Raw genomic sequence first — 14,986 nt, 5'->3', positions numbered from 1 at the left:
AATGTTGCATAAAATAAGCCAGATACGGAAGAAGACACACTGTATTATTCCACTTATATAAGCTGGCAAAACTAATCTTTGCTAATATAACTAAAAATCATGGTTAACTCTGGAAAGTGATCATGGTTAGGAAAGCACATAAGGTGATCTGGGTGCAAGTATCTTGTTCTGGATGGTGGTTAATGGAGTTGGTTCACTCTGTAAAATTAAAATGACTTTTAGACTTGTATACTTTATTATATGTATGTTAACTTTAAAAGTTAAAAAAATTAGTAACTATGGTTCAACAACAAAAATCTCTAAGTGAAATCAAAAGACAAGCCCTAACATCCCACATAACCGACAAAGAAATATTATCAGATTATATGAAGAGTGCCTACCAATTAATTTAGAAATGTACCCTTTCCCCAAAGGAGAGAAAAATAGCAAAGAATATAAACAGGCCATTTACCTCAAAAATCTTATGATTACTTATGGCCCAGCCCCTGGATCACATCTCTATTTATATTTTCTCCTTGGTAATCTCACTCAGGTTTACGGTTTTTAAGTATCACATATTCACTGAATGACTCCCACATTTTCTCTCCAGTCCAGACCTCTCCGCTGAAACTGAGACTTGTACATCTGCCTGCTGGACATCGCCACAGGCAGTTCAAACTTAACAAGTCCAAGGTTGAACTATTATTTCCCATCAAACTTGCTCCTCTTGCAGATGCCCCCAGTGCAGCAAGCGGCAGCTTCATTTTCTTAGTTCTAAATCTTGTAATTTTTCACAGCTCCTATCTGTTTTCATATACTACATTCAATCCTTCAGCAAATACTATCAGCTCTACCTTCAAAATCTATTCTGAATCTGACCACCTCTGAATGTTTCCACTGCTATCAGTTCTGTTCAGTTGCTCAGTCCTGTCAGACTATTTGCACCCCATGGATTGCAGCATGCCAGGCTGCCGGGAGCCAGTGTGGAGAATCCCACCCATGGCAAAGGTCATGAGGAAGAGGCCTGACGGGCAAAGGCAAGATCAGGACTCAAGGGCCCCCTGAACTTGCTCAAGCATCTACCCCAAACCAGAATCTGTCTGTTTTATTATTTTATGTCTTTCACCAGCTCTTCTGACATTAGCAGGGGTCTGTCCCTGACCAAAAGAGTTAACATTGGGCTTTAGTTTCTAAATCTCCTGGGCATGAAAGGAGTGTTTCAAACCCTCTGTTAGCATTCTAGCTTACATGGCAGCTTTATCCAGACTCTTGCAACATTGCTGAGCCTATGCAATGCCTGCTGCCAAGTTCTCACATCCCTTATCCACTGTGTTCCTGGGAGTGCATATAGTCAGGATGTAGAAGAAGCAAGTAATAGCCTTAGCATTAGCAACATTAGACTTTGAGTTAGTAAGTTCTTTCTTTGCTGTAACCAGCTGAATCTTTGCTCCATAAAAATGTAACTGTGTACTTTTAAGGGTGACACAGGCTAAGAATTTAAGAAGAAACACTTTAAGGGAAAATCATTGTTCTGGTGTTCTGGCTGACCAACCTTTATCAAAAGGAGGTCATGGAATATCAACAGGCCTCCAGAATAAAAGATGATGTACAAAAAATAAGACTTTTGCAGGAAGGAACCTGATATCGATAAAAGTTATTACTGATGGAATGCTGAGTTGACTCTGCATTTTTCACCTTGCTGTATATATAACTCAGGGTATAAAAGCCCCAAGAAGAATAAAGTAATGGGCCTCGCTCGAAGAAGCTTGGTCACCCCGTGTCTCTTTCTTTATCTCTTTATCTATCTTTCTTCATTCACCGACGTCGTCCATCCTGAGGATATCCCTGGACTCTGCTGAGGCTGGACCCCGGCACCAGGCTTCCTGTCCGTCACTAATTCCCAGAGCTTCTCAAACTCATGACCACAGAGTCAGTGATGCCATCCAACAGTCTCATCCTCTGTTGTCCCTTTCTGCTGCCACCTTCAATCTTTCCCAGCACCAGGGTCTTTTCCAAGGAGTCAGTTCTTCACATTAGGTGGCTAGAGTATTGGAGTTTCAGCTTCAGCATCAGTTCTTCCAATGTATATTCAGGACCGATTTCCTTTAGGATGGACTGGTTGGATCTCTTTGCAGTCCAAGGGACTCAAGAGTCTTCTCCAACACCACAGTTCGAAAGCATCAGTTTTTCGGTACTCAGCTTTCTTTATAGTCCAACTCTCACATCCATACATGACTACTGGAAAAACAATAGCTTTGACTAGATGGACCTTTGTTGGCAAAGTAATGTCTCTGCTTTTTAATATGCTGCCTAGGTTGGTCATACCTATTTTCCCAAGGAGCAGGCATGTTTTAATTTCATGGCTGCCGTCACCATCTACAGTGATTTTGGAGCCCCCAAAAATAAAGTCTGTCACCGTTTCCACTGTTTCCCCAATTATTTGCCATGAAGTGATGGGACCAGATGCCATGATCTTTTCTGAATGTTGAGCTTTAAGCCAACTTTTTCACTCTCCTCTTTCACTTTCCTCAAGAGGCTCTTCTTCACTTTCTGCCATAAGGGTGGTATCATCTGAGTATCTGAGGTTATTGATATTTCTCATGGCAATCAGATTCCAGCTTGTGCTTCATCCAGCCTGGCATTTTGCATGATATACTCTGCATATAAGTTAAATAAGCAGGGTGACAATATACAACCTTGACGTACTCCTTTCCCTAATTGAAGTCTGTCTACTGTTCCATGTCCAGTTCTAACTGTTGCTTCCTGACCTGCATACAGATTTCTCAGGAGGCAGGTAAGGTGGTCTGGTATTCCCATCTCTTTAAAAATTCTCCAAAGTTTGTTGTGATCCACACAGTCAAGGCTTTGGTGTAGTCAATAAAGCAGAAATATGTTCTGGAACTCTCTTGCTTTTTCGATGATCCAACGGATGTTGGCAAGTTGATCTCTGGTTCCTAAGTTTTTTCTAAAACCATCTTGAACATCTGGAAGTTCTCAGTTCATGTATTGTTGAAGCTTCGCTTGGATAATTTTGAGCATTACTTTGCTAGTGTGTGAGATGAGTGCAATTGTGTAGTAGTTTGAGCATTCTTTGGCACTGCCTTTCCTTCGGAATTGGAATGAAACCTGAACTTTTCCAGTCCTTTGGCCACTGCTGAGTTTTCCAAATTTGCTGGCATATTGAGTGCAGCACTTTCACAGCATCATCTTTCAGGATTTGAAATAGCTCAACTGGAATTCCATCACCTCCACTAGCTTTGTTTGTGGTGATGCTTCCTGAGGCCCACTTGACTTCACATTCCAGGATGTCTGGCTCTTGGTGAGTGATCACACCATCATGGTTATCTGGGTCATGAAGATCTTTTTTGAATATTCTTCTGTGTATTCTTGCCACCTTTTCTTAATATCTTCTGCTTCTGTGAGGTCCATACCATTTCTGTCCTTTATTGTGCCCCATCTTTGCATGAAATGTTCCCTTGGTATCACTAATTTTCTTGAAGAGATCTCTAGTCCTTCCCATTCTATTGTTTTCCTCTATCTCTTTGCACTGATCATTGAGGAAGGCTTTCTTATCTCTCCGTGCTATTCTTTGGAATTCTACTTTCACATGGGTATATCTTTTCTTTCCTCCTTTGCCTTTCACTTCTCTTCTTTTCACAGCTATTTGTAAGGCCTCCTCAGACAACCATTTTGCCTTTTTGCATTTCTTTTTCTTGGGGATGGTCTTGATCCCTGCTTCCAATACAGTGTCATGAACCTCCGTCCTTAGTTCTTCAGGTACTCTGTCTATCACATCTAATCCCTTGACTCTATTTGTCACTTCCACTGTATAATCGGTTGGGATCTGGTTTAGGTCATACCTGGACGGTCTAGTGGTTTTCCACACTTTCTTCAATTTAAGTCTGAATTTGGCAATAAGGAGTTCATGATCTGAGCCACAGTCAACCCCTGGTCTCATTTTTGCTGACTATATAGAGCTCTCCATCTTCATCTGCAAAGAATATAATCAATCTGATTTTGGTATTGACCATCTGGTGATGTCCATTTGTAGTCTTCTATTGTGTTGTTGGAAGAGGGTGTTTGCTATGACCAGTGCGTTCTCTTGGCAAAACTCTGTTACCCTTTGCCCTGCTTCATTTTGTACTTCAAGGTCAAACTTGCCTGTTACTACAGGTATTTCTTGATTTCCTACTTTTGCACTCCAGTCCCCTATAACTAAAAGGACATCTTTTTTGGGTGTTAGTTCTAGAAGGTCTTGTAAGTCTTTATAGAACTGTTCAACTTCAGCTTCTTCGGCATTAGTGGCTGGGGCAGAGATTTGGATTACTGTGATATTGAATGGCTTGCCATGGGAACAAACAGAGATCATTCTGTCATTTTTGAGACTGGACGCAAGTGCTGCACTTTGGACTCTTTTGTTGACTATGAGGGCTACTCCATTTCTTCTAAGGGATTCTTGTCCACAGTAGTAGATAGAATGGTCATCTGAGTTAAATTCACCCATTCCAGTCCATTTTAGTTCGCTGATTCCTAGAATGTTGACGTTCACTCTTGCCATCTCCTTTTTGACCACTTCCAATTTACCTTGATTCATGGACCTAACATTCCAGGTTCCTGTGCAGTATTGTTCTTTACAGCATCGGACTTTACGTCCATCACCTGTCACATCCACAACTAGGCGTTGTTTTTGCTTTGGCTCCATCTCCTCATTCTTTCTGGTGTTATTTCTCCACTCTTCTCCAGTAGTATATTGGGCACCTACCAACCTGGGGAGTTCATCTTTCAGTATCATATCTTTTTGCCTTTTCATACTGTTCATGGGGTTCTCAAGGCAAGAATACTTAAGTGGTTTGCCACTGCCTTCTCCAGTGGGCCACGTTTTGTCAGAACTCTCCATGATGACCCATCTGTCTTGGGTGGCCCACACAGCATGGCTCATAGTTTCACTGAGTTAGACAGGTTGTGGTCCATGTGATCAGTTTGATTAGTTTTCTGTGATTGCGGTTTTCATTCTGTCTACCCTCTGATGGATAAAGACATGAGGCTTATGGAAGCTTCCTGATGGGAGAGACTGACTGTGGGGTAAACTGGGTCTTTTTCTGCTGATGGGTCATGCTCAGTAAATCTGTAATCCAATTTTCTGTTGATGGGCGGGGCTGTGTTCCCTCCCTGTTGTTTGACCTGAGACCAAACTATGGTGGAGGTAATGAAGATAATGGCGACCTCCTTCAAAAGGTCCCATGCATGCAGTGCCACACTCAGTGCTCCTGACCCTGTAGCAGAATACCACCAACCCACACCTCCACCAGAGACTCCTGGACACTCATAAGCAAGTCTGGGTCAGTCTCTTGTGGGGCCTTTGCTCCTTTCTCCTGGGTTCAGGTACACACAAGATTTTGTTTGTGCCCTCCAAGAGTCTGTTTCCCCAGTCCAGTATAAAGTTCTGTAATCAAATCCCTTTGCTACACTCAATATGCCAGCAAATTTGGAAAACTTAGCAGGAGCCATGGGACTGGAAAAGGTCAGTTTTCATTCCAATCCCTAAGAAAGGCAATGCCAAAGAATGCTCAAACTACCACACAACTGCACTCATCTCACACGCTAGTAAAGTAATACTCAAATTCTCCAAGTCAGGCTTCAACAGCTCATGAACCATGAACTTCCAGATGTTCAAGCTGGTTTTAGAAAAGGCAGAGGAACCAGAGATCAACTTGCCAACATCCGCTGGATCACTGAAAAAGCAAGAGAGTTCCAGGAAAGCATCTATCTCTACTTTATTGACTACACCAAAGCCTCTGACTGTGTGGATCACAACAAACTGTGGAAAATTCTGAACGAGATGGGAATACCAGACCACCTTACCTTCCTCCTAAGAAAATGTGTATGCAGGTCAGGAAGCAACAGTTAGAACTGGACATGGAACAACAGACTGGTTTCAAATAGGAAAAGAAGTATGCCAAGGCTATATATTGTCACCCTGCTTATTTAACTTATATGCAGAGTACATCATGAGAAACGCTGGGCTGGATGACGCACAAGCTGGAATCAAGATTGCTGGGAGAAATATCAATAATCTCAAATATGTAGATGACACCACCCTTATGGCAGAAAGCAAAGAAGAAATAAAGAGCTTCTTGAGGAAAGTGAAAGAGGAGGTGAAAAAGTTGGCTTAAAGGTCAACATTCAGAAAACTAAGATCATGGCATCTGGTCCCACCACTTCATGGAAAATAGGTGGGGAAACAGTGTAAAAAGTGGCAGACTTTTTGGGGGGGCTCCAAAATCACTGCAGATGGTGACTGCAGCCATGAAATTAAAAGATGCTTACTCCTTGGAAGAAAAGTTATGACCAACCTAGACAGCATATTCAAAAGCAGAGACATTACTTTGTCAACAAAGGTCCATCTAGTCAAGGCTATGGTTTTTCCAGTAGTCATGTATGGATGTGAGAGTTGGACTATAAAGAGGGCTGAGTGCCGAAGAATTAATGTGTTTGAACTGTGGTGTTGGAGAAGACTCTTGGGAGTCCCTTGGAGAGCAGGGAGATCCAACCAGTCCATCCTAAGGAAATCAGTCCTGAATATTCATTGGAAGGACTGATGTTGAAACTGAAACTCTACTACTTTGGCCACCTGATGTGAAGAACTGACTCATCTGAAAAGATCCTGATGCTCGGAAAGATTGAAGGTGGGAAGAGAAGGGGATGAGAGAAGATGAGATGGTTGGATGGCATGACTGGCTCAATGGACATTCAGTTCAGTTCAATTCAGTCGCTCAGTCATGTCCGACTCTTTGCGACCCCATGAATTGCAGCACGCCAGGCCTCCCTGTCCATCACCAACTCCCGGAGTTCACTCAGACTCACGTCCATCGAGTCCGTGATGCCATCCAGCCATCTCATCCTCTGTTGTCCCCTTCTCCTCCTGCCCCCAGTCCCTCCCAGCATCAGAGTCTTTTCCAATGAGTTAACTCTTCGCATGAGGTGGCCAAAGTACTGGAGCTTCAGCTTGAGCATCATTCCTTCCAAAGAAATCCCAGGGTTGATCTCCTTCAGAATGGACTGGTTGGATCTCCTTGCAGTCCAAGGGACTCTCAAGAGTCTTCTCTAACACCACAGTTCAAAAAGCATCAATTCTTCAGCACTCAGCCTTCTTCACAGTCCAACTCTCACATCCATACATGACCACTGGAAAAACCATAGCCTTGACTAGACGGACCTTAGTCGGCAAAGTAATGTCTCTGCTTTTGAATATGCTATCTAGGTTGGTCATAACTTTTCTTCCAAGGAGTAAGCGTCTTTTAAATTTCATGGCTGCAGTCACCATCTGCAGTGATTTGGGAGCCCAAAGAAATAAAGTCTGACACTGTTTCTACTGTTTCCCCATCTATTTCCCAAGAAGTGATGGGACCAGATGCCATGATCTTCGTTTTCTGAATGTTGAGCTTTAAGCCAACTTTTTCACTCTCCTCTTTCACTTTCATCAAGAGGCCCTTTAGTTCTTCTTCACTTTCTGCCATAAGAGTGGTGTCATCTGCATATCTGAGTTGATTGATATTTCTCCCAGCAATCTTGATTCCAGCTTGTGTTTCTTCCTGTCCAGCGTTTCTCGTGATGTACTCTGCATATAAGTTAAATAAGCAGGGATAGTTTGAGTAAACTCTGGGAGTTGGTGATAGATAGGGAGGCTTGGCGTGCTGCAGTCTATGGGGTCGCAAAGAGTCAGACACGACTGAGTGACTGAACTGACTGAACTGATTCAAATCCCACTGCTCTCCAAAGTCAAATTCCCTGGGGGTTCTACTGCTATCACTCCAGTCTAAACTGAACCACCATCATGTTTTAGAAGGATAATACTACAACTATACAACCAGGATTCCACAGACCTGGCTCCGCCAAACCGAGTCTCTCAAAATCCTCCAGTAATTTTTCATTCCACTTAGTTTGAAATCAATAGTCATAGTTAAGTGTCTTCTAGACTCTATGAGATCTCCACCCTACACTGCCCTTGGCACTCCTCCCCCAGCACCTTTTGATCTTCTCTTCTACTATTTTGTTCTTGTTCACTGTACTCTAGCCACACTGGCCATGTGATTCCTCAAGAAGTAAAGGCACACTCCAACCTCAGGGCCTTTTACTAAACATTATGCATGCCTGGAGTAATCAAACCCTCCCCCCCACCCCCACCCCCACCCCCGCCACCCATCAACCCCAACACCACCACTCCCTCCCCTGCAGCCATATTATCATGACTCATGCCTTCAAGAGCACTTTGCCTGTTATCACTCTGGTCTTCTTGGACTATTTATTTATTTATCTATTGTTGCACCTCAAGGCATGTGGGATCTTAGTTCCCTGACCAGGGATCAAAAGTGGGCTCCCTGTGTTGGAAGGCAGAGTCTTAACCACTGGACCACCAATTTAAAACAGTGCAAGCACCTTTACTCCAAGGCCTCTCTCACAGTCTTCCCTGCATTATTTTTCTCCCTGGCACTCACCATCATCTGACTTACTTCTCATTGACTTTACTTGTTTTAAGCTGCACATGGGCAGGAATCTGTTTCTCATGTACACTGCTATATCCCTAGGATAGTGCCTGGCAGTCATTTGTTGAACGAATAAGAAACCCGAATGCCCAATAAACAGAGGGAAAAATGCCCAAACTCACTGGTAATCAACAAAATATAAATTAAACAAAAATGAGATACTATTTCACAGTTAAACATTATAAATTTTTGTCAAAGATGTGGACAACAAAACAAGTTCTTGGTGTTGGTGTTCAAGTTCAACACACAGCCACACAAGTATTTTAGAAAGCCATTAGGCAATATCAAGAACAGCTAAGCCACTATATGCCAATAAACAAACAAACAAAAAATACCAGCTGTAAGAGGGCAATCCTAAGATTCAACAATTTCACTTCTGGTGTATATAAAAAAAATTATCAAGGATGCTCAAAGTGGCATAATTTGTAAAAGTAAAAAATGTTCATCAGTAGGGGAATACCATATTTTACTTGTCTATTTCCCACTGATGAACACTGGGCTTCCCTGACAGCTCAGTTGGTAAAGAATCCACCTGCAATGCAGGGGACCCCAGTTCGATTCCTGGGTCAGGAAGATCCCCTGGAGAAAGGATAGGCTATCCACTCCAGTATCCTGGCCTAGAGAATTCTATGGACTGTAGACAGTCCCTGGGGTCCCAAGAGTTGGACATGACTGAGCGACTTTCACTTTATATGATGAAAACCATTCATCAGCTAAAAGAACGAGGCAAATCTCTTAGTTTTAACATGGATATATCTAGAAAGCAAAATGTGCAATGTAAAAAGAAAGTTTCAGAATATTATTTAACACATATAATTTACATAAAGGAAAAATAAAATCTTCTACACAAACTACATCTACGTATCCACATATAGTTTATATTATAAACTAAAAACAAAAATATGGACTAGATATACACTAAATTTACTTATAAGAAAAAACGGAAGAAAAGAAGGACTGAGGAAGAAACAAATGGAATTTCAAATTTGTCTTTGACATTTTTCTCAAAAACATGGTAGATAATGTTAACACTTATTCATTTGGAGTAGTGAATATATGAGTGTTTATTATACCATCATTTCTAATTTTCTACATTAGAATTTTCATCAGTAAATCAGATACATAAAACTGCTAACTTTATTAAGTCTTTAACATTTATAGTACACAACTACATATCTATACAAGAAAAATAAAAAGAATTTCTATAATACTGCCTTCTGCTCAGTTATTTTATACTGCATTATCTGAGCCCATTTACAAATTATTTATGTTGGCCTTCAAAAGCAGGTTTGTACTTAGAGCAAATAAAGAAAAGTCAACAGAAAAAAAAATTTATGCATTGTAACAGTTATGTTAATAGAAACCTTTAATAGTCAAAATGCAACATATAGATTGAATTATCATTTTTAATTGGAGGATAAATATAATATTGTGATGATATCTGCCATACATCAACATGAATCAGTCACAGGTATACGTATGTCCCCTCCCTCTTAGACTTCCCTCCCCATCCCCACCCCTCCAGGTTGTCACAGAGCACTGGCTTTAGGAATACAGCAAATTCCCACTGTCCATCTATTTTACATATGGTAATATGTATGTTTCAGTGCTACTCTCTTAAATCATCTCACCCTCTCCTTCCTGCAACGAATTACTGTTTAAAAAAAACTTAGAGATTCAAGTTTCTTTTTCTATAATAATCAGAAAGAATGACCCATAAATCCTGTTAACTGAGAAACTGCCTGAATTTTTCATTTTTCATAGTCATTACTGATGGTAGAAATTTAAGAACAAATTAGACAGGAAGAAGGAAAGCTATCATGGAATTTAGGATAAAGAATAACTTCTTTCAAAAATTAGTTGAAACTAGTGTTTAATCAAAATCACAAGAAAAAAATCAAAGATTTCTAATGCAAATAAATTAAACAAGAGAATATTTTCTTAACACTACTAAAATAAAATTTACCTTAATGTGCTGTTAATTGCTCCCAGTTTACTAGCTTGCTCACAGTCTTCTAATTCTTTGGTATTATTTGCCACTTTTGAGTACTGAAAGGAAGTTCATAGTAAGTAAGTTTAGTGACAATTATTACCTTTATTTCATTTTCCACTGGCAGAAGAGTCAATTTGTCAATGATAATATATACTAAATATAGATACATCCTATCATCAAAATCCCTAACACAGAGAAGAAATACAAATGAAAATATGTCACAAATTTCCACCTAATAAGTAAGCAAAGACATTTAAAATGTAGCAATTTGCATTGGTATGTTGGTGATGATGTGAACTGAGAAGACTCTCTTGAGAAAGTAACTTAATATTTATGTAGAGCTGCAAATATGAATAAATCCTTGAGCCAGCAGTCCTACTGCTGAATCTATATCCAGAGCAACATTTAAAAACAAGAATCACTCTAGAAAGTTATTTGGTACTCTCTCATAATGTTGAGACAGGCATACCCTTTGGCCCAGCAATCTTACTTCTAAATATAGACCTAAAGAAACTCTTACATATGTGCACATTTCGACGAAAGACAAAGATGCCAGTGCGTCATTGTTTGTAATAGCAAAAACCTGAAAACAATTGAAATGTCTATCAACAGAGGAATGGCTAGTCACACAATTATACAAATATCTATACAACTGAGTATTCTACAACTATTAAAATTAACAAAATCTACATATATCAGCAGAGACAAAATGTTAAAAGCCAATACTGAGTAAAACTATTAAGCAAAAAATGTTTTTAACTTGAAGAAACACAAAATATAAATTTATTTTAAAGTTTTAAAAATTTCAAGTAAAAGTTCTATACATTACTTGTAGACACATGTATAATACAACATAAAAAGTATCACAGAAGGATACATGACAACTTCAGCAAAGTGGCTAGCTCTAAGGAGGGGGAAAATATTATTATATAATGGGACTGGGTCAGAGTTCAGAAGGAATTTCAATTATCTTTATATTATTTATGTTAGATCTGAAACAAAAATAAATTAAAAAGGGTGAGCACAAAAGACTGCAAATGGTAGAGAGTATAAGAACAAAATGGAGAGCAAATGCATTAGGAAGCAGAGAGACAGGGTATGAAAAAGAGGAGTAAAAACACCTGCCTGATTAGGTAAACTGACACTGTAGTTATGTTTTATAGTTCTTCTAGAAGTTCTAGAAACAGAACTAAAGTATTTCAAAAGAAGCTATATAATTTAATTGTAAGAATATATTACACCTCATGACTTGCTACAAAATTAGGGATTTGGGATTTTCAGGCAAAAACGTGTCCGTTCTCAGCTAACCATATTATGGTTCTCTTTTGCAACCGCATCAAGCAAGTAAGGGGCAAGTTTCACTACGTAAAGCAGAAATATTTAATGAAGAAAAGTGACTTACCTTATTAGAATTCCCAGCTTTAATTCCAACTGGAATTTTACTCTTAAAAGAACAACAATAAAAATTTAGAAAATGATCTTTATATTTCTCGAGATTTTTTTCACAAATTATTAATGCCATTATCCTAATTCAAAGACTGTTTTAGTCCATGAGGAGAAAATATACATTCATTCAAATTTTATTTTCACACTGCCTCTTGAGATGAAAGGTAAAGAACTACCCCAATGTACAGGCTTGTAAATCACAGTACAGAAAACTGAAAGACAAAGGTTGTCATAATCAGCTCTAATAACTCTCAATGTAGTAAATAATAGTTTATATAATTTTTAGGTTCAAAAAGACCCTAGCAAAATCACTTTTTCCATAAACTTTCTTTCCACAGAAATATTCAATTAAAAGTTTTACTCAAAGTTGACATTTACAGTTTAGATAATTTTGAATTAATATTAAAAAGCAAGAGTAAGTTCTTTGACAGAACTGTGGTTGGCAAGGAGGAGGGTGTGGGAGAGGGAAGGATTGGGAGTTTTGGGTTAGGAGGTACAAACTACTGTATGTAGGATGGATAACAACAAGGCCCTACTATATAGCACAGGGAACTAAATTCAGCATCCTGTGAAAAAACAAAATGGGAAAAAATATAAAAAAGTATTATAAGTATAACTGAGTAACTTTGCCATACAGCAGAAATTATCAACATTGTGGACATGACATAATGTCTAAACAACAAAATCAACCACACTTCAATAATTTTTTTTTAAAAGAGTAAGCTCTTTGGTTCATGATTAACCTAAGGTTTACCAATGTAAGAAGTGCATCAGTTCTTACTATATACAGTAAGAACTGTATATAGGTCTACCTTTTCTGTAAAACCAATAATTCATCTCAAGCATAAATCTATGAATTATTACAACTGGTTTATCAAACACAATCTTAAATAAAAATCATATCTGAAAGCAGACAGTCTCGGGCTGATCCTCAGATCATACCAGGGGACTGATTTCCAACATCTGAATCTATGGATTATCAAATTAATAGCAAATTACCTATTAAAACTTTTTCACGTTTCCAACTTAATCAAATTTTCAGAATAAACATTTTTTTGTCAGGCTGAAGAATGTAAGTAACAAAAATGATAAGAAAATTTTCCCCAATGAACAAAGAGATCATGTAGTTAAAACATTAATCGCTGCCAATACTTTATAATTTCAATGTTTTTAGCACCATGACAGAGGGCAGAAGAGAGAAAACTATAAAACTCAAGCCAAATGTAACAGTTACAGTTATAAGACCCTGAATTTAAAGTATGGAATACTTATCAAAAGTGCCCTCTCACTGTTGTCTTCTAACTCACATAATAAGCTAAAATAAAAGTGTACTTGCAGCTTTTTAAAAGGTTTGATGCTAAATGCAGTAACTTGTGACTTAAGCGAATCTTAATACAGGCTATTGAGAAATATTTGGATAGGCACTAGAGATGATAGTCATGTATAACATAAAAATCACAAAAGAGAATTATTAAAAGCAATGACAAAGGTAAAGCTAATAACTAAAATCAAACATGATATAAACCTGGCCATTGCCACTAACAATAAGAAGCAATCTGCAAATTACAAAATTAAGTGAGCCTCGCAATTAAATTAGACTTCAAATTATAGAATGCAAATTGTAACTCTGTATCATGACAAGTTCGGATTCAATATGAAATGCCTACTAAATTCTCCCTCAAAGAGAGAGAAATACAGATATCCTCACATTAGTTAAAAGAACCAACATAAAGGGATAGTTTTTTATCTCCAGAAAGAAATGAAAGAAGATGGCATTGGGAAGGGAAGAGACAAATTTTTAAATACTTGTGTTAGATTTCTTATGTTGGGGATTTACATGCAAATAAACACTTTCACTTATTTTTGTTAGAAATTTAAGACTACAAGACAGAGAAGGAGAAACACTGTATGACATCCCTTATATGTGGAATCTAAAAAGAAATGATACAAATGAACTTACGAAAAAGAAAGACTCACAGACTTAAGAGAACGAACTTATGGGGGATAGGGCGGAGGGAAGAGATAGGGAGTTTGGGCTGGACATGTACACACTGCTATATTTAGAATGGATAACCAACAAGGACCAACTGTACAGCACATGGAACTCTGTTCAATGTTATGTGGCAGCCTGGATGGGAGGGGTGTTTGGAAGAGAATGGATACATGTATATGTATGGCCGAGTCTCTTCACTGTTCACCTGCAACTATCACACCATTGTTAATTGGCTTTACCCCAGTACAAAATAAAAAGTTAAAAAAAAAATTAAGACTACAGAGGATAATCTACTGTAGACAATAACAAACTGATATTTTAACATAAAAACAACTTAGAAGCACATACTGTGCAAAGTAACTCTTACAGCTCAGCAATAAAATGGCAACTCAATTAAAAAATGGGCAAAGTATTTGAACAGACATGCTTTTGATGAATATATACAAATGGCTAATAAGCACCTGAAAAGATACCTGATATCAGGGAAATGCAAATCAAAAGCAAAATGAGATGCCATTTGTAAGGACAGCTAAAATAAAACATACTACAGAGGACTTCCCTGGTGGCACAGTGGATAGCAATCTGCCTGCCAAAGCAGCAGACATGGGTTCAATTCCTGGTCCAGGAAGATTCCACCTGCTTCCACATGCTGCAGAGCAACTAAGCCCATAGGCCACAACTACTGAGCCTGTGTGCCGCAACCACTGAAGCCCGCACACCTAGAGCCTGTGCTCCCCAACAAGAGAAGTCATGGATTCTAAGCCCTTGCACCACAATGAAGGATAGCTCCCACTTGCCGCAACTAGAGAAAGCCCACACCAAAAAAAAAAAAAAAGCAATGATAAGACAGCAATAAGTGTTGACAAGTATGTAGAGAAACTGGAACCATCATACATTGCTAGAGTCCATATAAAATGATGCAGCCACAATGGTTAACAGTTTGGCAATTCCTCAAGAGTTAAAGTTACTATATGATCTAGCAATTTCACTCCAAAGTATACTTAGGAGAATTGAAAAACATGTACACACAAA

The 14,986-nt window shown here is 38.8% G+C and overlaps 1 protein-coding gene across 1 annotated transcript in view; it reads right to left on the bottom strand.

Annotated features, from left to right (window-relative positions):
* Positions 1 to 14,986, bottom strand: part of LOC120860487 (ERO1-like protein beta) — a 68,896-nt gene that overhangs the window by 25,499 nt on the left and 28,411 nt on the right. The window contains exons 4-5 of the mRNA XM_040236306.1: positions 11,918 to 11,959; positions 10,489 to 10,571 (exon numbers count right to left, since the gene is read on the bottom strand). Coding sequence (XP_040092240.1) covers positions 10,489 to 10,571; positions 11,918 to 11,959 — 125 coding nt within the window. The remainder of the gene's footprint in view (positions 1 to 10,488; positions 10,572 to 11,917; positions 11,960 to 14,986) is intronic.

Source organism: Oryx dammah, unplaced genomic scaffold (assembly GCF_014754425.2).
Source record: "Oryx dammah isolate SB20612 unplaced genomic scaffold, SCBI_Odam_1.1 HiC_scaffold_11077, whole genome shotgun sequence".
In the NCBI taxonomy this organism is placed as follows: domain Eukaryota; kingdom Metazoa; phylum Chordata; class Mammalia; order Artiodactyla; family Bovidae; genus Oryx; species Oryx dammah.
This window is presented reverse-complemented; position numbering and strand designations above follow the sequence as displayed.